We start from the raw sequence: 24688 nt of genomic DNA on the forward strand, positions 1-24688 counted from the left end.
ACAGTGTTCTCCATAGATACTCTTTTAGGACAAAGCAAAATGGAATTAATGTGTGGAATCTTCTCTGCTACTGAGAATATACAGCAACTTGTGTGTCTGTACTAGTCCACTTAGAACCAGAGTAAATCAAAATAGATAGGTGCATTTTCTTTCTCAATTATTCTTGTTCAGTCTGTGTTCAACTTTAGCTACATCTCAGTTTAAAAAAGTATGCAGTATAAGTCTTTCAAATTACTAGGTTTTTCTCACTTGTCACTGCTGGGTTTTTTTAGGTGTTTTGCTGTAACTTCTGAAGCAAATACTCCTTGGTTGAAAATAATTCCTTCCTTTGTAATTTTTTCTTGCTTCCAAAAGTTTTGCCTTTCATGATTCAGATTTTTCTCTTGCATTTCCATAAGGGTGTGTTTGTGTCTCAGCTTTTTTGCAAAATAGCCAAATTTGTCTATCAATTCCATAGTTCCCAGTGAAATGCTTATTTATGCTCTGATCACACTCATTGCTAAGCTGTATTTTGCAATTTCTGTTGCAGACTTTGGTAGTAAAGCTGTATTCTGTGTTGATACTTCTTATGCTCTCCCAAATTTCTGATCTTGACAGACAAATGTCTCCTAGAGTAGCTGTGCTCCTTGATAATTGGTTGAATCTAATGAAGTAGCCCAAATAGTCTGTACCTTCCAATCTAAAGCTTATGAGTTATGACCAACTCGTTCTGCTTGATCATTCTTCAGTCTTTCCTGTGTTTAGGTTCTAGCAGGTTAAATGTGTATCTCCTTTGGACAGAAGTAAAGACTGGATTAAACTAAAGTCCTTGAATTTGGAAACCCTGGGAAATCCAGTGATGTAATGTATTTGGGGAATGTGGTATAAGATAGGCTTGGGCATTATTTCACCTAACAAAATAGCAGCTTTGCACTTAGGTTAAGTCCCTTCAGAGTAGTTGTGTCCTTGACTACTAAGTTAGTTTCCTTGTAATTCTGTTTCTAGCAGTAATTCTTCATATTGTGTAACTCAGTTATCCCTTCACCTCTTGGGACCACAGATTAACTTCAAGTAACTTACTGTAACAGTAAATAATTCCTGCTTTCCATAGAGAAATTGTACGGCTTTGCTACACATCTGCTTTGCAAATGGATTCTTTTATGTCTCAGTCAAGGGAAACCCAAATGTGTATCTTGGGAGGCTCACTGCCAAGTTGGGCTCAAATCTCTGGCAGAGAAGGTGTCACAGATAAGTGGAATGTGGTAGCAGCCTCAGCTGTCACAGCCATTGGCTGGGTGAAAGTGTCTACAGCCTTGTAAGAGCACACAGTTTTCTGCTCACTGTGTTAATGAACTGCAAATCTGTTAATTTGACTTGTGACAGAAAAGAAATAGTCTTTGTGAGACAATCAGCTCCATTTTATAGCTGTGTAAATAATGAGAAATGCATTTTAATAGTTTTACATATTTCTCAGTAGGAGTTCCCAGTCAGCTTTAAAAAACATGCTGAAAACCACCACCTTCTTACCTCCCCTCTGCCCCCCCCCCCCCCACCAAACCCAAAAAACAACAACTCCTAACTAGATATTTTTATGCAGAACTAGTAATATTCCCATTAACTGACTTTAATGCAGTGGGCTAAATTGCTTCTTTTAACTTAATGAGATTCACCAAACCTAAAGAGAGATAAGTGTTCTTTTACTTGAGAAACAATTAGTTATGCTCTTGATTTGCTAACTTGAATATTCATCTTAGCAGGAGTTGAGACTTGTCCAACTGTTCTTGCTGAGTCCTGATAAACTTCTAAAGAGCGTGTTGTTTTTTCAGTTTGTTGTGCAAACTTATATTGGGAGGGGTGATTGTGAAAGAATTGTGTGTAATTATACGTCCCTTGAAGCTGAAAATGGGTGTACGCTGTGTTGTCTTGAATATACTTGATTCTTTATAATTTGAATTTTTTTCCCCAGTGTACACGTCAGATCATCTCTGAAAAATTGGGTCGTGGCTCAAGAACAGTAGATCTGGAACTAGAAGCTCAGATAGATATATTGAGAGATAACAAAAAAAAATATGAAAATATCTTGAGACTGGCACAGATGCTGTCCACACAACTCTTCCAGATGGTACATACCCAGAGGCAACTTGGAGATGCATTTGCTGACCTGAGTTTGAAATCATTGGAACTTCATGTAAGACTTTTATAGTGTTAAAAAATAAAATGGCAGAGATGAAGATAAGCCTAATTGACTTGTGCAGGGTATATAGTAGTTAGCAGCTACTTTTCTAAACATTGTAGTTAACAATATATTACATGTTCTTTGTGTTAAAAGCTTTTGTAATTCACTTAAAACTATAGGAAATTATTGAAATTACTGTAGTTCTTGATTGTTTCTTAAATGCTTGCCTCTAGTTAACGGTTGGACTTAAGAGCTGACAACTTTCCTTTGTACAGAAAATGCATTTTACTATTCATTTTGCTTCTAATGAAATGTCATCAGTGTTCCAGAGTGTTACGTCATTTCAATTACAGGATGTCTTTGGGGAATATGCCTGGGAGTAAGTAGAATAGGGCACATTACTTCATTTGTGCACATTGAATGTGAGTAAATTATTTTTCTGTAGCATATTTAAGCATTGAGATTTCATCTCAAAGTCCTTTTTTAATCAGAATTTTGCTACTAACAGGACTAATCTGTATTCTTACGTTGTTTGGAGTTTCTGAGCAAGAGAGGCAATCTTTAGATATCTGCATTTGGGTTGTTAATGATTCCTTGGTTTAGAAGTTTATGTAACACTGGCACTTTTTGTTGCTGATAATAAAACTGTCTGCTGTAAAGAGAAAGAAGGTAGATGTGCATACAAAACATAGTAACTGGCTTTCTTCTACATTGATTGTTCTGTACTTCCAAAGTTAAAGCAATTTGATACTGCTACTGATCCTTTGGAAAACCAGTATTAAGGGGCTTAATGATTCTCTAAAATATAGCTGCTGAAACAGCCCAAATTATCTTTGTGATTATTAAACTTAAAAACCTCTGTCTGTTTCCCTTTTCATGACGGTCTATTCCCATTGAGGTTTAAGGGAGGAGGTAGAGTTCATGCTTGCACAGAGGAACCTTAACTGATAGCTAGCTGAAAAAAAATTGAGACTTCTGCACTGGAGTACAGGAATTCTTAATATTACAGTCTGATAGATGAAAATCTGTGGAAGTAGAGCACTTCTAGCAGCTAAGAAATTAAATAATCTGCTAAAAGAAGTAGTTTTTAATAATCAGTTACATGCCACAAGCCACATGCCCATATTTGTGTCAAAACTTAGTGATTATGAAGTATGTGCTGAAGTTGTATGTTTCTTCTGAAACTTGGATTAAATCTGGTATCATGTTCTTGTTTAATGACTGTTGTGGGTTTTTTTTTTTCCATGAATAGCTTGTAACTTCTAATGGGAATACTGTTCTTCCAGGTTCTTTCAGCCTCTTGTACTGGTCTTGGAATTTGTTTCAGTCATTCATCTCTTGTATAGATTATTGAATGGGGCTGTTGATGAAAATCAAATAAAGGTTTCTGCTGCTGTAATAAAAGTTATCTAACCTTTGCCTCTTGGAGACTTGCCTGATGTTTGTCTCTTTCCTCTTTGTGTTTCCCCTTTTGTTTAATCTGTACTGTATTACCATCTGTAGCCTGGCCTGTTCTTCTTGGATGTTTGGATAGCATTGTTGCCTCTAAAAGTTGTGCAAGACTAAAAGTAAAATTTCTGAACAGTTAGTCTTTAATGTTTAACGTGATAACAGTGTATAAGTTTAAAAAAAACCCACAAAAACCCTACATGACTTCTTAAGGTAACATTTCTTATTTTATACATGATAACAAAATGAGATCTCAATGTGGTATCTGCAGAGGTATTACTTAATGTGAATGTTTTGCTGTTTCTCTTTTGGATACAAAGATAATTCCTGGTTCCAGGCTCATGTGCCTCTAATTATATAGACAGATGAATTCCAATTTTAATTGACCTGTGCATAGAGTATGAACTGAGTGTAAACTCTTGATACAGAACGGATTTCCTGTCTGTTTCATAAGAGGTATCCGCAGAGGTCATGGACAAAACTCAAAAGTTTTTACATGAAACTGTATGAACCAGTAGAAGGACTGACTAGCATATTTCTTAGTACTGCAGGCTGCTGCAGTCCCATCCTTCTTAAACCCCTTCCTTTGAATTGGTAGTGCTGCTCATTTGGGGTGTGATGATCTGGGTCAGAGGACCAGCTGGAAAACTAATTGTGGTCTTGCCTGCAGGAGGGAAAAGAGATGGGACTGAATGCTGCTGAAAGGGGCAGTCCTGCTGCTGTTGTCTCTGCCTGCATGCTCCTACTTCTTCCCTGTGCTAGCGCTTGTGTTACTGTGTAGCTGGCAATGTTAGAGCAGAGCCAGCTGAAGAAGACTATTTTTGATTTCAGCAAGACCTGTAGTGATTTGGCTGATTGCTTTTGCCACCCAAGCAGCTGTGTAAAGCAAAGGTGACAGATCTTTAGTGGTGTTTACAGGGCTTAGCTCATGAAAACTTGCCTTAAGTTCTCTTCTTTTTTTTACTTCTTCAAATTGCTCACCTCCACTGCACCTCCTTTTCTAGAGGATTCTTCCCTTACCATTGCCCATTACCCTTGCCCTCATGAAGTTGTTCATGTTAACATGAAATATCATTTGGCTTTGGTGTTCATGTTCTACAGATGAAAGGGAACTGGGAGAATACAGCACTTCTGAGTCAGTTGTTGGCAGTGTGCAAGCCTAAAAAGACCAAGTTCCAAATATGAACCTAGTGTGTTTTACAGCCATTACAACCAAAGATTGTATTCTTTTGTGAGAACTCCCATCTGCAGAATATGAAGATGCCATATGGATGACATAAATATAATAATTGGACTCGTTTGGCATCCATGCATTAGGAAAATCTTTGCAGCCTTGGTCAGGGCTTACACTGCTGTTAAAAAAAAAAAGACAGACATGAATAAACATATATCCAAATGTGAGTGAAATGCCTTGGAAATAATTTCGCCCTTGTCCCTTTAAAATTTATGGCTGAGCTATGTTACAATTTCTATTTGCTGTCCATTATAATGCTCTGCTCTACAATTATTTACAGCCTATTAAACTGTGATAGATATTGGGGGTTTTTGCAGTGCTCTTTTTTTGCAGAATGTAAGAATAAAACTGAATAGCTAATTAATATTGCGTGGTCTTGTGAATTTAGTTATATTACTGTATATAATGTAGTGGTGTCTCTGTTGATATTAAAGCATTACCTAGACAACTGCATAAGAGATGCTGGATTGAAACTCTGCTGAATGACAATGTAAAGATTACATTAGCACTTACTTTTAAGTAACATTCAAGACTTCGGAGTGCAGAAAAATCACATTATAAACATTAGCACTACTTTTAAGTAACATTCAAGACTTCGGAGTGCAGAAAAATCACATTATAAAGTAGGATTTAACATCATGCATGGTAACATAATTGCAAACCATGTTTTACTGATGTTAGAGAGATTTCATAAAAACTGAGCTGAACATTTTATTGAAATCATATCTGTTTAATCATAACCATACCCAAAGAGAAGTGACAGAACTTTCACATCTGTGTGTTTGTATTTTTTTTAATATAGTTGCTGATGAATGTTATGACTTTAAATGATCTACAGTTTTGTTTTCTCTGCTTTTTGTTTATAGGAGGAGTTTGGCTACAATGCAGATACGCAGAAACTTCTAGCTAAAAATGGAGAAACACTTCTTGGGGCTATTAACTTTTTTATTGCCAGTGTGAATACATTGGTGAATAAAACAATTGAGGATACATTATTGACTGTGAAACAGTATGAAAGTGCCAGGTAGCTATTCTATGTATAGCTATTTTCATTACAAACTGATCTTCAGGAAATAGACTTTGTATCAGTTTAGTCCTTGCATTTGAGTGACTAACCTGTCAGGTAATAACCTTATAAGTATAACACAACTCTTATATAATTAGGATTTACAGTTAAACTGCCTCGTTGCCTGTATCTTCAAATGTTTTGTAAATGTTCTGTTTTACTTGTTAGCTCTATATCTAAGAGTAATTATAGCTATTTTTTCCTGCCTGATAGATTAAGGTGGCTTTCTAAGCAGCATAACAGTGCAAGATTAATCCTTTTATTTAGCTACGTTGTAATAGGTGAAATAATTTCTTTGACTGAAAAACATTTAATCTTGTGGTTCTGTTGATGCACAATATGTGCAATTCACACTTCAATTTTTATGCAGAAGTTGCAGGCTAGGTCAGAAAGGGGAAAATAAAAAAGAAATTTTGTAGTAAGTGAATAATATCTAGCAGTAGATAATGGGTTTCCTGCCCTGGAGAAGGTTACTTTCAGATATGGCATAGTACTCTAAAACCAGGTTCTGTTCTCCTGCCAGGGTTTGGACTTGTGGTCCTTTCTGATGCTCGGTTCCATTATGACTTTCTTTCACTTAATAGGATAAAGTATGTTTCTTTTAATTTGCCAAAGGATGTATTTTATGCATATTATTTCTTGTGATTTTTTTTAATTTTAGGTCAAAAATTGCAAACTGCTTGAGTTTTGAAGTTCTTTCCCACCCTTTTTTTCATTGTTCTGTTCTAATGCTTTATTTATGAGCAAAATAGTAAGTTATTGTTTAGATATTTAGGTAAACTTCCAAAAGGCATAAAAGGCAGAACTAATCTGAATGTAAAGTATTGCTTTATTTTTTACATTAAAGTATTAAAAAAAAAAAAAGATTCATACATTTTCCAGGTATCCCCTTGAAAATTTATACAAAATACATCTGTTAAGATTGTTCTTGCCAGTCACTTTCAATATATGGCTCTTCCATCCTGAAATACCTTCATTACTTTCCCTTTCTGTTTATTAAAGACATCAAGTATTTTACCACTTCAGTAAGGCAAATAAGTTACAAAAGTTCTTCTCTTACATAGCCAATCTATCATTTTGCAATGTGAAAATAGGTCCCATTTATTTCTGTACCTCTTCTTCCCTGTCCCCAGTTGTACTTCAGCATTCATCTGTTCCCCTCTTCTATCAACTCTGTATTGGTTTGTTTCCTTTTTGGAATTAAGTAAAATTATTTCAATAAACCCTGAATTGTAGTGGCAATGAGAATCAGAAAGAGCCCTGTGAATATTATAACTCCTTTTATCTCTGAAAATATTGTATTTTATTTTGGAGCAGTTATACCAATTGAAAAGTTGTTTTTTATAACCAGTTTTTAATCCTGATTTGTTTCCAGTTTTAGAAATGTCTGTTTGTGAGAAAGCATATTTGAAAAGCCAGAAATAGGTTGGTTTGTTCCATTAAAATTGGCATCTATCACATGCTGACACGCTAGGTTCCATGATTTGAAAGCTACAAAGAAGTATGGAAGGAAGAGTGAGGCTTTGGGCAGGGCTGCCCATCACCCTGGAGTGATTTCTGGCTATTGTCTGTTGCTTTACCTGGTTAAATGCTAGATGGCTGTGAACAAAGAAGCATGTGTTGCATAAGAGGAGGAGGAAAAAAGTTAGAGGTTGTTACTACATTTGTCTCATCCACTTGCAATAATGTTTTAAAATATAAAAATAGTTTATCTGGCAAGGATCCAGTGTTTGGTAGACTTATATGTAACACTGGAAAGCAGAAGATTATTTTAGTGATACAATCTAGTGATACAATCTTTAAACTACTAACATTCCATAGGTGCTTTTCCCACTTATAAATGCTATACGTTGATGAATAGAAAGCTTAAATAAACTTTCTTGGGAAAAAAATTACTTAGTGTTTTTGAAGACAAAACTGAATATTCAAACTTCTCTATTAAAAAATACTTTTAAGACAGTTTGATTTTTTTTCCATTAAAATGAGAAAGAAGGTATGACTGGTTCATCTCTATTCATGTAATAAAATGGTACAGTCTAATATGGAAGGATATCAAGGAGGTTTATAACTTTTTTAATAAATAGTGGTATATGATGACTAGCTGGTTCAATTAAGACGTTGTCAGGTCTTTGCAGGCAAGAGCCTATACCATAACATCAATTCTGGTTTTGCTAGCAGTATCCAGGATAGATAATTTGGAGAGAACAAGAGTAAATTAGAAAATAGTTTTCATCTGTCTTATCTAGAAGGGGGACATATGCCTTTGGAGCAGAGTTAGCTTAAATACTTACCCGGCTTTTAGTCTTAACCTTCTGTCTTTCTCTTCCCTTATCTCCTTCAGTGGTGGTATTGATCCAGAGAGTCTGACTTCCCTAGGAAAATAAGATAGGCTCTCAGTAGAGTATAAATAACGCATCATCTTTTTGCAGCCTGTTTATCCATAGGGCAGACAAGTTCTCACAAAACTATTTGTGGAAGGAACTATAAAGCTGTTCCAGTTAATGCATACAGAGAAGCCTAGAGCATGCTGACAAAACCTTGGGACAGAGTTTGGCAGAAGTGAGCCATTGCTCAAACATCTGCTTAAAGGGGATGTCCTGCTCTTCATGCTTCTCTTGCTCTCGACACAAACTCTTCACTGAACTGATTCAACAGCAGAAGAATAACCTGAAAAAAAAATGTACTGGCTTTATCTGGTTTAATAAGCTGAGGTGTCCCAGGAAAGGCTCTGACCACTGAAGCTGGCCCAAAACAGAGGGTTGGGAGCATGTGGCTGAGACAGGAACAGAAGAGGGAGGGTACTTGTTGAGGCAGTTTTATACAATGTACTTAAGGGTGGGTTTGCTTAATGAATAGGAGGAGGGGGAAGAAAAACTTGCCTGGGTTTTTAGTTTTTTCCGTACTTGACTGTTTTGTTCATCTTCTATTGTACTTGGCCCTATATGTGAGGTCTGTTTTGAGACGCTTTGCCTTTAGATTTTTTTCCTCCTCTTTCTTCTCAGGATTGAATATGATGCCTATCGAACAGACCTAGAAGAGCTGAATCTTGGCCCTCGTGATACAAACACTCTGCCGAAGATTGAGCAATCACAACAACTGTTTCAAGTGCATAAAGAGAAATATGACAAAATGCGTAACGATGTATCTATCAAATTGAAATTTCTGGAAGAAAATAAGGTAAGCTACAACTTCTGATGTTATGTTAAGGAGTTTTGTCCTGTAAGTTTCTGCTTTGCTAGAAATAATTTAGTTGTTAGATCTTAAAGTATCTTAATTTAAAAGTAGAGCAAGCAAAGAAAATACGCTGAATTTTCTGAGTTCTTGCTTTATTACTGGAGGACACACTTTTAGAGCAGGCAACCTTAAAAGTCCCTAATCAAGCTGCTCCAGCTACAAATGGCAAACATTAGGACAGTAAGTTTCTTGTTGATATGGGAGGTTTCAAGTTTGGAAAAGCATTACTTTTCCAGTTTATTGCATTTAATGGTTGAATGAGTCATATAACTACTGATTAAAGATTCAAAGTAATACTTATGTTTGACAACACTGTCATGGAGGATATGCACAAAGAAAGTGAGAGAACTGTGAAGAGGCTTCTTCAAAATTAAGCTTGTTTTAAACTATGAACTTGAACTGAGAACTACAACTTTCTATAATTAATGCCCTTATAGTTTCTTAATTCTAAACAGGGCTCTTGAACTGTTGGTTGGAAGGCTTTTTGTCCCATATGTGTTTATTCCAACCATACCATTTCATCTATACCCTCTTAATGATGGGATTCTTACCCCTCTTATTCTGTCTACCAGGCAATAATAGAATGGCCATACAGAACACACTTTTAAACTGTGCTTTCTTTGATAAACAAGTCCTTTTAAATTGTTTCTAATTAGATGTAAAAATGATGGCCTTTCAAGATCTGATTTTTGTTCACACTCATAGTAAATGAAAGGGTTATAATAATCTATGAGTATATTTCCTGTGTCTTCAGAGGGAGGAAAATATGATCATAACTTACATAAAAGATAGTGTTTTGTCAGTTTGTCCACGTCTAACAGTGGATTAACATTTTCAGTGTTGGTTAATTCATATATTTTAAAGATCTGAATGTAGGTAACAACTGCCTGTCAGAGAATACAGGAGTGGCCCCAAATGACAACAGTAGCAAACCATGCTCCTTGCATGGAAGGAGGAAACTTGAAGGGAGAATAATGGGGACAAACTAAACCAATTGAAACTGATTATTCTGAATTCTTGAATATATTATCACATACGCAGTTGCATCAGCTACTCAGAATAAAGATGGAAGACAGGGAAGAAACATGAACCATCAACAGATGAGAAGAAGAAAAAAGTGGAGAAAAATCAACAAACTTTTTCATTTCCAAAACAATGTATGCTAAAAACGTAGCTTCTGAGCACTGTTACTTCATATAGGCATTTGCATTAGGACCAGGGAGCTGGAATCACATAGCCATTTAGCATGTTAAGAGTTGATGAACCAGATCATCAGATGATTAAAAACTGGTATTGCCCTGACTTTCATTTGTTGTTCTTGCTAAACTTGTAGCCCATTAACTTTCAAATGGAAAAAATCCATATTGAAATTAATTTTCTTGAACAAGCTGAAGTCTAATCTAAATGCTGATACTTATGCTAAAATTAGAAAATGCTCATAAGAACTGAGGTTTTAAAACTGTGCTAGGTTGAAAATGGGTATACTGAAGGTGTCCTTTTTTTTCCCCCCTTTGTTTTCATCTTCTAGTAAGTTGTTTGCTACTAATATAATGTACTTCTGTTGAAATTTTTGATCCTTCCAGCTCATATCTGTACAGGAATTCTGATGCTTAAGTTCAAATTGGTTGAAAATAGCACTTACTTTGCTTCCTTTTGGTTTGCATTAACTATACAGCAGACTGATCAATTTATGTTTGTACAGATAGGAAAGCTACAGAGTGAAACCATTTTATTTCCATCTTGTACAAAAAAGTTTCTGTATTTTTTAAAAAACTAAATTAGATAATTTAGGGAACACTAATGAAGCTGTCTTCCTAGTGACAGTCTTGAATTAGATCAAGCATCCTGTTAGCAGTCACAGCCTACAAATTTTGTTTCTGAAAGAGATTGTTTTTTCCTTCCTGCCTTTTCTTTTAGATTAACGCAGAGGGGACTTTCACATGCTTAAGCCTTTTTATCACTGGTTGACATTTCTCAGTTTTAACACTAGAGATGTCAAAATATTTATTGAAGGGTGTATGTAATTTTGTTCCCAAATAAGCCATAGAAAGGACTTCCTTTACAGTCAAGTATTGGCTTAAATATCATTATCTACTGAGAGCTTTACTCAGGTAAGCTTTACTTTGGCGTTTTCTATTTATTGTATGGGATTCTCCATAGTAAACAACATGTACTCTTAATCCTAATCCTAAATTTTCATTTCAGGAGCACTTTTTTTTCCAGTTTGCATCTGTGTCTGATAGTTTTTGTTCTTCTGTTGCCCAGAATGCTTCCTGGGGTGTAGTGGGAGGCAGTGGTTATCTGAGAGATGATGTTCTTACCAATCTGGCATCTTTATTCCTTTTTCTGGTGTCAACCTTTTTTTTTTTTTATTAATGTCAATGGAGGGGAGCTCCTGTTAGACCTCATACTTGTCCTGCAGTTAGTATTAAGAAATTGGAATGCACAATTGATTTGCCAGACAACTATATAACCATTATAAACACTACTTTTAATTTTTAGTTACATACAAAGTGTATGTGACTGCTCTTAAGTCAATTACTTTTTATATTTTAAAGGATTATTAATAAGTATAGGATCAGTAAGTATAGGAACTAGATTTTAATTTCAGTTAGATTTAATAATCTCAGATGTTCTACTTTTTCCAAAGGTGCATGATAACAATTGCTATGATCCATCATAATTTAAACATCTATAAATACAGCATGAGCCTAACATGAAGGAGAAGAAAGAAAGGGGGAAGAGCACAATGTGTACAGCTGTCTGAGTGTGTCTGTAACACAGCTGCTTCAGCTGTGGGAGTAGTGCACTGTTTAGGAGATGCTTTAAACTGAAGACCATCTATGATGTTCAACTCCCAAGTGGAAGGGCGATTTTGGTATTGTTAAGCTGTTACAGTAGTCCCGGGGAGGGAATTATACTGGTTGTACTGATACTATATCCTTAGTAACAGGAACTTGCCATTTTGTGTGTCTATCCCCAGGACCATGTTGGTGCCCATTTAATAGAATGGGACATCAAAAGAAAGGAAAATCAGACAGACAAAATACTGGTTTTACTTAGTCTCTCACAAAGGGCCTTTTTGTAGGCTGTTTTAGAGAGCCTGTGTTGTTGCAGGCTTATTGCATACAAGGCAAATGAGGGTTAGTATGTGAGCAGTTATATCAAGGCATGGCCTTGCCAGACTCATGCTACAATATACTAGATAGATGCAAATCTCTAATCGTCAACTTCATGAATAAGTATAGTCATGGTGCTGAATCCAGATGTGAATTAATATTTGTTCTGAGTGTAATTAGGGAAGCCTTTTTAGGTAAGAAAATGGTATGGTAGCCATATAGTTTTTTTTCTGTTATAGATTGTAAACCTTTTGGCTTCAAGTCTTGTATATATTGATACAGGATGTGGTACAGTGTAGTCTCAAGCTTAGTTGTTGTTATCACTTCTGTGTTGAAAACAGAATTGTGTGATGAAACCTTGCCATAGCAAAGCAATTAAGCAATTTAGGGTTTAATCTTAGATTAGATAAATCAGTTCATGATTATCTCCCAATAAATGTTTTTACAGTCTGACCAATATTAAACATTGTAAAAAATTGGGTTTTTTTTTTGCCTGACAAATCAATGTCAAAACAGAATCCTAGATGTTCTTTTGTAAATGTACCTCCACTAGATGCACTCAGTTATGTTCCCACTCAAAAGTTTTGTCCCATATTTGGATAAGCATGATATATGAGGAGAGCAGGGAAAACTGGAAGGTGATTCCAGCTGTCACTGCAAAGGAACTATGAAGCCAGTTTTAACTGGCTGGTGGGCTCCGGTTGGTCTGTGTTGCTGCAAGTGTCACCAAACAGCCATAATCTAGCTGGCCCTATGTTTAGGGGGAAAAAAGGCATCACGTGGTTGCAGTCTTTTTGTGCCTGTTTTCCTGGGTTCATAAGTTAATATTTCAATTAAAAGCCCCCAAAGGTTCAGGGAACTGAATTGCAGTAAAGCTGAGATTGCGAGTTTCTGTCTGTAAAACCAAGATATACAAGATTTCTATTCATTTTCATTATAGCATTTGATCCTGAAGTTAGAACTGATTTCTTTTAATGTCGCTGCAAAGTTGTATTGGTGCTATCGCCAGCTGGCAGAGTTCTGTAGAAGTTTGTAGCAATGGGTAATGAGTATAAGAATAGCTGCAATCAAAATCTGTAGCTTACAAATAGTTAATCTTTTTTTAATAAGGATGGTGGCCTGTTCTTAGCTTAAAGACTTCTGCCACTGAAAAAGTTTTGAAAAGGCATTGTCTTTTTGAGAAAGGAAAAACTGTTATTCATGTATGCACTTGAGAAATGTCAAACCTTTCTGTGTAAAGAAAGAAATTGAATGCACTTCTGTGAGTTATACTTCAGGAGTTTGATGTTTAAATGCTTGCTTCTACAAATGAAAGCAATATGCAATCTAATGGAAACCCAGATAAACCTAACTGTTTAGACCAAATAACTTCAAATAAAGATAGCTAGGGGAAAAGATTGAGAGTTGTGAGGAGGTACAAACTGACAGAAAGAATGGGGGTAGTCTTTTTGGTCGTTGAGATGGCTGAAACAGTCTGAATGAGGAGGATGTAAAGAAATCTGTACTTACTGTGCCATGGAAAATACTGTGTTCAGAGGGAAGTGGAGGGAAGAGGACAATATTTAAAAAGAAATTAAATGTTAAGAGCACCCAGAGGAAATGTGAAAACTCAAATCCAACCTACAGTATCTTCTGTATATGAAACTCAACTCTTCTGTTTAGGGCATGCCCATTTTTTTTATGCTTATCCACAAAGTTCAGTTTTGTTTTGAGACTTAAGTTTGCCAAGCCTATTACGGAGTGCTTACTCTGCTTGTAATTAGGAACAAATAGGTGTATGTAGTTAATTAACAAGGAACAATGATTTTAAATGATGTTCAACTGTGAAACGTGATGGCTTTTTGACAGGCATGCTAGTTATACACTGGAACCTGTACTTTAGCAGCATACCATTAACATTCTTTTATTGAAAGGCAAATCTTCAAATGCTCATTTACTGGAATAGGTGCTACAGCTTAGTGCTCAAGAGTTGGCCCTCAGCGCTGTAGCCTGACAGTCGCTTCAAGGCTTTGCTGCAAAAAAAAAAAGTGGTCCCTTCATCCTCTATCTCCCTCCCCCCACATTGCCTTCTCTGTTGTGCTTACAAAAGTGTTTTTGCAGCTGTGCAGAGAATCAGATTGGGGAACTGATCCAGGTTAAAGCAAGTATGTTGTTGTCTGGTTAGTTTTAATCTAGATCTGTTCCCTGATCCAGCCGACTACATAACTGCATGGATGTTTTGCCAACAGAGGGCTAAGGTGAAACACAGTAGGAATCAATGGCTGGATACAGGAGTGGGCAAGGCTGAGATTCTTTCATGGGAAAACTGGTTAGGTTTGAACTTGGCTCTAAGTGAATACTTGTCGTCTAGTTCTTAGCTGTGATTGCAGGTGTTTTTGCAGCGGTCATTAGGTGATTTGAGATGTTACAGCTTTTTTTCTCTTAGCTGGCTGCTGCTTCATAGTAGAGCTGCTTTGTACAGTGCCAGACAGTTTAAGTGGTCTTTCTCTAGAAATTTAATCTTAAAGTTACCCGAATGAAGCTATGGATAAGAAGATTCAAGGTCAGGTTGGGCGGGGCTCTGAGCAACCTGATCTAGTTGAAGATGTCCCTGCCCACGGCAGGGGGGTTGGACTAGATGACCTTTAGAGGTCCCTTCCAACCCAAACTATTCTATGATTCTATAAGATCCCACCATCACTTTTGGGATTCACTTAGCAAATGGCTTCTGAAGGAGGAGAGCAGAATTTGTAACATCATAAACCTCTGCAACCAGTTTGATAATGATCACGAAATTTACACCACAATGAGGTAGCTCTGGCTTGGAGATAGAACCTCATACAATGAGGTAGCTCTGGTAGTTCAAAAAACCCCACCGAAACAAAACCTATTTTTTCAATCCAAATCATCTGCCTCCACATTGTCAACTCCTGCCTCTCTGTGCGTGTGCACACGTACTTGAGCCTAGGCCTGACTGAATTTATAAAATTATCAGAAGATTTCAGGGCAGTTCACAAAAGCTTGGTGTTTAAAAGCTGCCCTAACAAAGTACCAAATTTGGCCTCAAATTGATGAACTTGGGCTGGGAGGGTGGATTAATTACCCTTGTTTCATTTGAGTTCCTATAAACACTATGAATAAAACTCTTGTAACATTTTAATAATGTGATAGAACTAGCTTGGACTGTGTGAAACCTTGCATGTCAATGGTGAACAAATCTGCTCAAGAAAGAGTGTACTTGCTAAATTTTTTGCTCTCGACTTTTAAAAGCAAACTCTTGATGTTGTTGTGACGTTTTCCACTTATATTACTTAATATTTTGGGGATTAAAATACATATTTTTATAGATACCAAAAATATGTGTATTTATATACCTCTGTTCTCACACAAACTGAAAGAGGCCATCTTTTGTGACTTTGAAAAGCTGAACTGTAAGTTTGTTGAACAAGTGTAGTTAGCTATATTCTACATCTCCTAAATATTAAAATGTCTGTACATAATGGATTTGGTGAATTCTTCCTCTTGTAAATGAAAAAAACATTGTCCCAAGTTACGGTGTGCACTGCAGACTCCTTTCTAACCATATCTGCCTCATGTTTCTTTTTGGAGAGCCTTTTGATGGAAGAACCTACCATTTTACACTGTTAATGAGGCAAAAAGCCTCACATGTATTAAGCTTAAATTATCCTGAATGATTAGGGGAGAAAACACAGGAATACCAGTTTTCAAATTGTCAGAGCAACTTAGTCCAAAATTTGTGTCACCAAAGAGAGGTTATCACTTAAGTAGGATACTAAGGTCTGTACAGTCGTCAGTTTATTGGCAAAACTTAATTTGTGAAATGAGACTATTCAGTAAAAAAAATAAATTGTTGTATATGCATAAAAAATTTCAACTTAGTGCTGAAACTTTTATATACACCTGTGTGCATGTGTGCACATGCACGCATCCTCAGCCCTTTTTTCTCAAAGTATTTTATGTTAAAAGTAGATTATTACATTTCTGTGTAATAGTGTAAATGTTACACTCTTCTAGTGTAAGAGCATGTCTAATACATGTTGCTTTTTTTAATTTGAGATCCTTTCTTAAATTAAGGCAATAAAGTATCTCTGTATTGAGTTGCATGCATTTCAGAAAAGCGCATTAGCCAAATAACCTGTTAAGACAGGCATGGCCAACTGGTAGGCATACGCCAAACCTGGCCCAAGGACAGTTTTGCTTCCTAGCATGACAGGAGTAGACTTTCCCTTGTGGATTGTGCTGACAGACGGGGCAGTGATCCAAAATTTGAGTAGAGAAAGCTAAGTCGTCTGCCTACCACATCTTCCCTTTGGGCTCAGTCAGCCACCCTGTTCCTCTGTTCTCTTCTGTGTTGGTTAAATGCTATTGGGTTCAAGGTCTTGTAGGCTGAAAACAGGCACAGGGCCACCACCTTAGGGATTTGGGCTCTGACACAAGAGTAAGGTTGTGCTGGGCTGAGAAGTATACTCAAGAACAAAAAGGACAGGTTTTGGCTGCAGGAGAAACTGAACAGATGCCTTTTCCAGCATCTTACTGCTCATCATTCACAACTTCAGGTTTACTGGTATGCTAGGATGAAAATGTAACATTTGTTTAACTTTTACTTCATCGGTGCTATAGCTTGTCATCATAGACTAGACCGGAAGAGAAAACCAGTGATGCGCTCCAGCTGCTCCTGTGCTCTTCTCCCCAAGTTTTCATTACTGCTGTGACCTGTGTGTTTCATGACTACTTTGCACAAATGTTATAGTCAAGATATTGACCAAGTGCTGTAAATAATCCTGTGTTACAGGAGATGGGCAAGAAATATTGCTGGGAAAAGAACATCAGTTTCATTTGACTTAGGTATAAGTGAGCTGGAAAACAGCAACTCTCTGCAAGGAGGGCAAATAAATGAGCTGTGTACTTAGATAATGCATTTGTCATGTACTGTCTCAGGGAAGTCCATTTGGCCTGCAGGTAGGTATCTTAAACAGAGGTTTGACATCTAATTTCAAGGAATCGAGTACTTGTAATCAAGCGTTTGATAATATTACGCTGTTCGGTGAATTGCTTTTGGTCCATGCGTACTGAGTTGCTATTGCCTGTTAAGTATACTTTATGAAAACTCTAAATCGCTTTAGTGTTAAAGAATTTTGCATTTGCATTTTGTATTTGTATTTTTAAACTTTTATTAAATAAACCTGTATGAAGTCTGAGCATCTCAGATATGCCTGGTTTTTTTTATAACTGACCTGCGATGTTGTTAACATCTGCTGCCTCCTCTTAACCTATCTCTACCCTTGCCTGCAGGTTAAGGTATTGCACAATCAGCTTGTTCTGTTCCACAATGCCATTGCGGCATACTTTGCTGGGAATCAAAAGCAGCTTGAACAGACACTTAAACAGTTCCACATCAAATTGAAAACTCCTGGAGCAGATGCCCCATCCTGGCTTGAAGAGCAGTAATCAGATCAGAGAAGAGGACCCAATGTTAACCTAAAATCTTTAAATCTGATAATAATTAAGGGTTGGGGTTGAAGGACTGTTGTAGTGATTCTTGCACAGACAGCTTTAATTTTTTTCCCCTTTTATAATACTGTAAAACTGAATTTGGTGGGAAAGTGGGTGACTTTAAGGTAGCCAAACATAATTTCTGTCATTTCAAATATAGAGCACTCGTTTTGTATGTGAAAGTTGGTGGTGATTTCTGTAACTGGGATGGGGGAGGGAGGGAGGGAGGGGAAAGAAAACTATTATAGATTTGCACTGACAAATGATGTTTGTGATTTCTGGTCATTTTGGTGGCTAGTCAAAATATTTCCAAATGGAGGTTTACATGATTTGTACCAACATCTGGTATTTTATAGATGAATATAGAAAACATCTTTAGTAATTTTCATATGACTTTTAAAAAGGAGAGAGTTAAAAGAATATTTTGCAGATTAATAATATAAGGCCTATATGCGATATCTGCATATAAGGCAACAGTAGCAGATGGCTCATTGACTAGTGGAATTGCAGCAAATGCCTTTTTAAAAGATGTACCTTTCCATCATAGGTTCAAAAAAAAAAAGAAAAACACTAAAGCAAGAATCACTGTCAGTCTGAGGCTTCTAAGCACACATTTTTGCTTTGCACCAAGTGGTTTGCTGAGTGAGGCCAACCATGCAATGTACTAATTTCATTTACAATTTTACTTTATGAAACAAATACCGTACTAGCCTTAAATCACAGGTATGTGCCTTTTTATAAGATAATATTTTCCACCAGTGTACATAATCCAAGAACCCTTTCGCATAATGGTTTGTCAATTCCCAACAAGAGGAAGGAGACTGTGTAAATGCTGTTTCATTTTACACTTAGAGCAAGTTAAAGCTTTAGTTAATCTTCATGGACAGGTATGATTTTGAGAGGGGAAATCGGGCCAGTATGGTTTTTCTATTTAATTGAAAAGCATACTTCGGTAATGGGAGTAACATGGAGGATACTTTTTTAATTTCTCCATCAATCGTGTAGTCCTTAAATGTAAAATTCTATGTCAATTTTATCATAGACATTTTAAATTCAATATATTGGAGTCCTCATTTGCACGTTACATTGCGTTGTGTTCTATTAAGTAAAATGAAATACTCCAAATATGTTATTTACAACGGTGTGGATTGTATGATTTATGTACTGTATGTTCAAATGCCTTTCAGCTGACGTTCTTAAAGTTTTCAGTGCTTAACACAACTGTAATGTAAATCAAACTTTTTAATCATTCCTCATTAAATTCTTGCTCTGACAGCCTTCTTTATGTTTTTGTTCTGTCAGAATCTCTTGTAATAGTTCATTTATGTTCCCCAGAATGTATATCCTATGTGAATTTTGTATTCATATTAAAGGTGTTTGCAGTCAAACTTCTTTGACTTGTGATGGTTAAGAGTAGAACCCAGCTTCTGCAGTGAAAGCTGAGTCCTGTTTTTCTGAGTTGCCACCCCTGCCCAAGAATTTCTGGTAAAGCAGTACTAGGTGGTAACACTGATGTTTTATTTCAGGATGATTTAATACTGTGCAAGTTCAACTTGAATGTAAACTCCTAGTGAAACAAATCTTTCAGTATATGTAATTCTTGACTTAAACTTTTAAAGGAAATTTCATTACATTTACAACTTTTATGAAGCTGTTGACTTCCACTGTCTCTGAATCTTGGCATGCGCATGGTATGATGGTGCAAGAAATAAGTTAGCTATGTAACTGTACAGTTGAGCTAGGAGGTGCAGATAGCAGCACTATAGCAGGGATGAAGAATGCAAACCTCCTGACTACAACTGAAATATCAGCTTTCAGACCACTATAGGAAAAGGATACATATGGAACATGTGCCATTGGTTTCTGTCTGATTCATGTGTCTCCTGCTGAGGATAGTCCCTGCCCAAAAGGAACTGATCTGTCAGAAATGCTAACGGTGAACTTGAATCTGAAATTGCCTTGTGCAGGAATGACCCATGTGGCATAGTGAAACCCTCAAACTTTTGCAATGGCTTAAAACTCCTAGAGTCTCTTCACCTTGAAGAAAAGGTTGGACAAAAGAGATTACTTGCTAAAATCTGTGTATTTTTTAATACCAGGGAGAAGGAAGAATGACTTCCATTTTGCTCACTGAAGCTATTGTTCTAGTTGATAGCCTCAGTGAGGAGGGTTCTGCGTTCAGCTAATCGACAGGATATTAAACTGATTGCCTTCTGTAGTACTTTCTCTCTTTGCCCCCATTCAAATATATGTGCTTATGAAATAAGTCAAGCTCGTGTCTTGTGTTCAAAGTTAACTCTTCAAATCTAACCAAATTTAGAAACTTTTGCTTCTGGAGATCATATGAGGAAGACACTTCTGAAGTTTCTAATGGGACGTAATTACAGTTGTCAGCTTTTCTGATACTAACAAAAAAGCTGTATAAATATCTTAAGATTGTAATGCTGGCGTTTATCGAGATAGACAGTTGTCAGGGTAGATTGTTTGTTTGTTTGTTTGACAAGGGGGCCTTACCCACCGAGTAGAGTCTTGTCTGTGAAAGATTTCATCTCTGTTACAAGTTATCATATTAGTCCTTCTAGTGTTGTGTGAGGTTTCTCAGGAAGAAGAATTTAAAGCAGTTAATAGCGTTGCAGATATGCTGTTGTAGCTGCTGTACCAGAGACCCAGGGAACTGTGTTCATTTCTCAGTGACCATACTGTAAGTTATCTTCACTACTGGCTTGTTTGAAACTTGTAGCTCCTGTTCTTTTGTTTGTATGAATTTTACAAACAGCTCTTCTGTTCTAAAAATGCGCTTTGGCATGCTTCATGCTTTGTCAAGCCCTTACATTTTATAACCAGAAAGGTTCTTTGTATCTACAGTTATATTTGAAGAGAAGTCTATGCAAGTAGAGTACAGTAACACACCAGTATCATTAAAGTAACAGCTTGATTTCAATCTTCTGTCAACTGGTTTTCCCAGCAACTTTATCTCTGTTCTGTCTCTGCTTAAAAAAAGATCAAAGTAATATAAAAGGAAAGCTAAACGTTCTGCTCAACTCTGTTTTGAACTCAACTGGGGGCATGTTCAGTTTGTATTCTCTGCTTATCTGCTCTTGTTCCTTATTGTGGTGTTACAAGAATAATAAGGTATTATAATTATTTAGCATTCCTCATCTGCAATTAGGGTTTTTTTTTTAGTCTGGCTATCTTTTCCAGCTGCATGCTCAATGTGGAGGTTGTACTAGTCACAGATTTTTTTAATTAGTCATTAATCTTCTCATATTTTGTGATCGCCCCCACCCCAAACTTATCCAACTACTGGCAGCTAAGTTGTGTCAAATTGAAAGCTTTTTTTTTTTTGATGAGAAGATCCACAGAGGAGTTGACTGTTCCTTGGTTTACATTTCTTTGTTCTCCATGTTACTTGTTGTTAGTAGCTCTTTGACATCTTTGTGTTCTTTCAGGTGGTGTGGTGTTAAAGCTAGTGGTGCATAGAAAGCACATTTCTGTGTCTGTGACAGCGGTCTCATTCACCTCACTGCACCTATCTTCACCAAGGTCCTTTCTCTTAATTTCCGTCAGTCTTACACGGGAACCAAGTGGCCAGGTAGATGGGGTGTGTCACCATGGCAATAGTTTGAAGTGAATTAAGGAAGTACCTTACCCTGTAGTGTAAGAGCAGCAAGTAGGAAGGCTTCTGCCTGCCTCAGAGAAGGATGGCATAAATTGATAGAGCAGCAGTGGAAAGGAAAAGTGATTTGTTGCTGTTTTATCAGAGTCCCTATACTGAAATGCAGAGAAGCAGCGTATGAACCTTGCAGAGCAACGGCCTTGGACATAAAAGCTCAATCTACGGTTTGCAAATCTTTTGTTTTCTACAGCTTTTGTGCTGGCACAAAAGCATTACTCTTTACACTTCAGCTGCCTTTCAGGGAAAAAAAAAAAAAGACTTTAAGAAGGAGGCAGGAGCAGCAACAATTCTGTGCTATGCTATTGGTAGTGTATTTCTGTTAAGTACTTATGCTCAGCAAAATGTATGTTCAACTTTTTTTTAATCGCTGTGGGTGAGAAAAACTTTGTTTTCTGAGCAAATACACTCTGTCTCATCTCATTATGAGAACCCATTTTAAAGATAATAGCTATTGGAGGAATGGAAATATTTGATATTCCAGGAGAAGCAGAAAAAGAGATCAAGAGTATCTTTCCAGAGTTCCCTTGCATCACCGGCTGGTAGAACTTAGGTGGGTACCAGTGTGGCTGTATGAGAACATTTCTTAGTTAAGTGCAGAGATCAGGTACAGGACAGAGTACACCTGAAACAAATTTTTAGTTCGGGTATGCCCTGTTATTACTGTTTATGCCAGCATAAATCCATTGGTTCAGTCAGGAACAGTTCAGCTATCAGCAATGTGTTCCTAGTAAGTGGTACTTAACAAATGGTATGTCTTACTGTGGTAATTAAAAAAATAATTATACACCTTGCTACCTTTTAAAGAATACTGAAGGCTGTAAATTCAAGCACTTAAGAGTTAAATAACGCTGAAAACTATTATTGCCTGTTCAGTCTTGATTTGCCTTTCTTACATATGTGTATGCATCACGCTAGTTTTATGTGATAGTGGTAATTAATTGCAGGGTTTTGTTTCAAGAGGTTAACTACCACCATGCTTAATTTTGAAACCAAAGAGAACTTGGTTTTAATGTGTCTGAAGTGTCACAATTAACTTTCTCTGCTGCCTTTGTCCGAACACTGTAGAAATGAGGGCTTGTAATGAAGATGACGATACCTTTTGTTCAGGTGGTATAAATTGCTTTGTTCCCATTAGATCTGTTCAGTCATTAAATTTGTGTTCAGCCTAAAGCATTAGAAGCTCTTTGTGCTCTAAAGAAAAGCAGAGTTTACAAAAGATGTTTTTTCATTCATAAGAAACAAAGGTAATGCCTTAAAAGGAGTAGTCATCTTGAAAACTGTCTTGAGCATTTTATTAACTAGGAATCTTAAAATATTAATAATGGGATTTGTTTCCATAGTATACCAACCCATCTAAATGCTATCTGTTCTAGGGAGGTGCATTTGTTACTTATTATAGGTGGGGCTGCTTGATCTACCTATTATTAAAGTTGCTTAATACTTCCTACTGTAAAGACCTGTTTTCAGTTGTTTGTAACTCGGATGAATTTTAGCTATGTGGGCAAAATCTTGGCCTGCTGAGTGTTCACATTTTTAGGGGGAAAAAAATGAGCTAAAAACTTAAAATTAATTTGCTAACACTGTGTTTTGGAAAAGTTCTGGGGGGGAAAAAAACCCCACAGGGTGAGGAAAAGTTAAGAGTTTAACTTCACATCCGGACTGGCTCCCAGGTCTTCTGCTGCCCTGTTCGGTTTTTGGTTTTTTTTTTAATACAATGCCATTATGCAAGTCTCTTGTTTGGCTTGCTCTTTCCGTCTTTTCAAGTGAACGTTTGTGCTCATGACTGGCAGCAATGAAAACAAGACTCTTTGGTTCCAACACAAGCAGCTACAGTCCAAGCAGCAATGCACTTCCTCGCTGACGACCTCAGGGGTGACCTGACACTCTCGAGGAATGTCCGTGCTGGCTTAAAGCTGAGTGTGTCCTCCCCAGCTGCCGCTAACCCTGCCAAGCGGAGATGTGTGGCGTGATATGAATTGCCATTTACTGCAGCTGAACTGTTTTCACTCAGTGAATTTTGAGCTTAAATGACCAGATTCTGACATCGCATTCCATAAATTTTCCTTTTGTTCTAATATTTTTTTTTAAATCAAGTGAATCGGACAGGCTGCCTTGCCAGACCAGTAGGTCAGATCTCTGGCTGCAGAACTGTAAGCCAGGATGGTGTAACCTCAGCCACCACAGGCCTGGGTTCCGGGTCGGGGGGAGGCCGCCTGGCCTCCTGCTCTTCCTCTGGTTCCTGCCTCCTGCCCCCAGGCAGAGGCAGCAGGGTGCAGGTTAGGCACTCCACACTGAGATGAGACATGCTTTTGTCGTCCTGCTCCTGCCTTCCACCCCAGCCATGCCAAGGTGTTATTTCTCTCTCATGTGCTCAGTTCAGAAGCTCTGATAGCTGATTGTGCAAGGCTGGAGGTGAGGTTTTTTCCTCCCTCCCTCCTTCCCTCCTTTCTCAGGCAAGGAAGCGTTTCTGATTCTGCCTCAGAATTGACCTCCTGTAAAAAGTAGTGTTGGGGTGTGTGGGCTGTGTTTGTTCCTTACAGCTGTGACTATTTACTTGAGTGAAGTTCTTCACCTTTACTCTTTTTGGGAAAGTGGTTTTATTTTTGACATGATTGAATCTCTTGGCAAGATATTTTAGAACGACATATTTGTTTGCTGTATAATCTGTGGATGGTACGTTGGCTTTCAGCTGTCCACAAGTCATGTGAGCTGCCTAGCGCGACATAACCCAGGGCTGTGATCACATCTTAAATTTGCGGGAAGTTCTGCCACGCTGTCTGCTTTGGAGACTGACTTTCAGCCTGCTGGTGACACAGGGGCCTCCGAAGGCAGGTTTGCATGCCCATCTTGCCTACCTGCTGCCACCTGCTCTGCTGAGCCGGCGGGTAGTGCCTGGGCGAGGAGGCGGCGCGGGAAGGGAATGGAAAAGGTGATGCTTGCCGGGGAGCGAGCGCAGAGGGCGAAAGGCTTCGGCCGTGGAAGGGAGCCGCTGACAGCACCGCTGTCCTGTTTCTATAGAGATAGTTGCTGTGATTTCGGTGAAAGCATGTGGTAAATGATACATGTATTCATATACTCATCAGACAGCTTATCAGGAGCTTGCTTAGACCAAGACCCACCGAGGACGCCAACGCACACCTCCGCACGCCGCGGCGGCAGCACCCGGCGCTGGCGCGCAGGTCGCCCTCCTCCCGTACGGGCGTTTCGGTAGCACCGGCCGGGTAGGGAAGGAAACGGGGCGCCGCCGCCCCGCGGCCAGGGT

At 37.7% G+C, this 24688-nt stretch overlaps 1 protein-coding gene across 2 annotated transcripts in view; it reads left to right on the forward strand.

Annotated features, from left to right (window-relative positions):
* ARFIP1 (ADP ribosylation factor interacting protein 1) overlaps positions 1-19138 on the forward strand; it is a 40043-nt gene extending 20905 nt beyond the window's left edge. For both annotated transcript variants that reach the window (XM_009283308.2, XM_009283309.2), the window contains exons 6-9: positions 1946-2167; positions 5705-5862; positions 8907-9081; positions 17550-19138. In XM_009283308.2, coding sequence (XP_009281583.2) covers positions 1946-2167; positions 5705-5862; positions 8907-9081; positions 17550-17705 — 711 coding nt within the window. In that variant the 3' untranslated portion in view covers positions 17706-19138. The remainder of the gene's footprint in view (positions 1-1945; positions 2168-5704; positions 5863-8906; positions 9082-17549) is intronic.
* Positions 19139-24688: the final 5550 nt, after the last annotated feature.

The sequence above is a fragment of the Aptenodytes forsteri genome, unplaced genomic scaffold (assembly GCF_000699145.1).
Source record: "Aptenodytes forsteri isolate BGI_AS27 unplaced genomic scaffold, ASM69914v1 Scaffold6, whole genome shotgun sequence".
Taxonomy (NCBI): Eukaryota; Metazoa; Chordata; class Aves; order Sphenisciformes; family Spheniscidae; genus Aptenodytes; species Aptenodytes forsteri.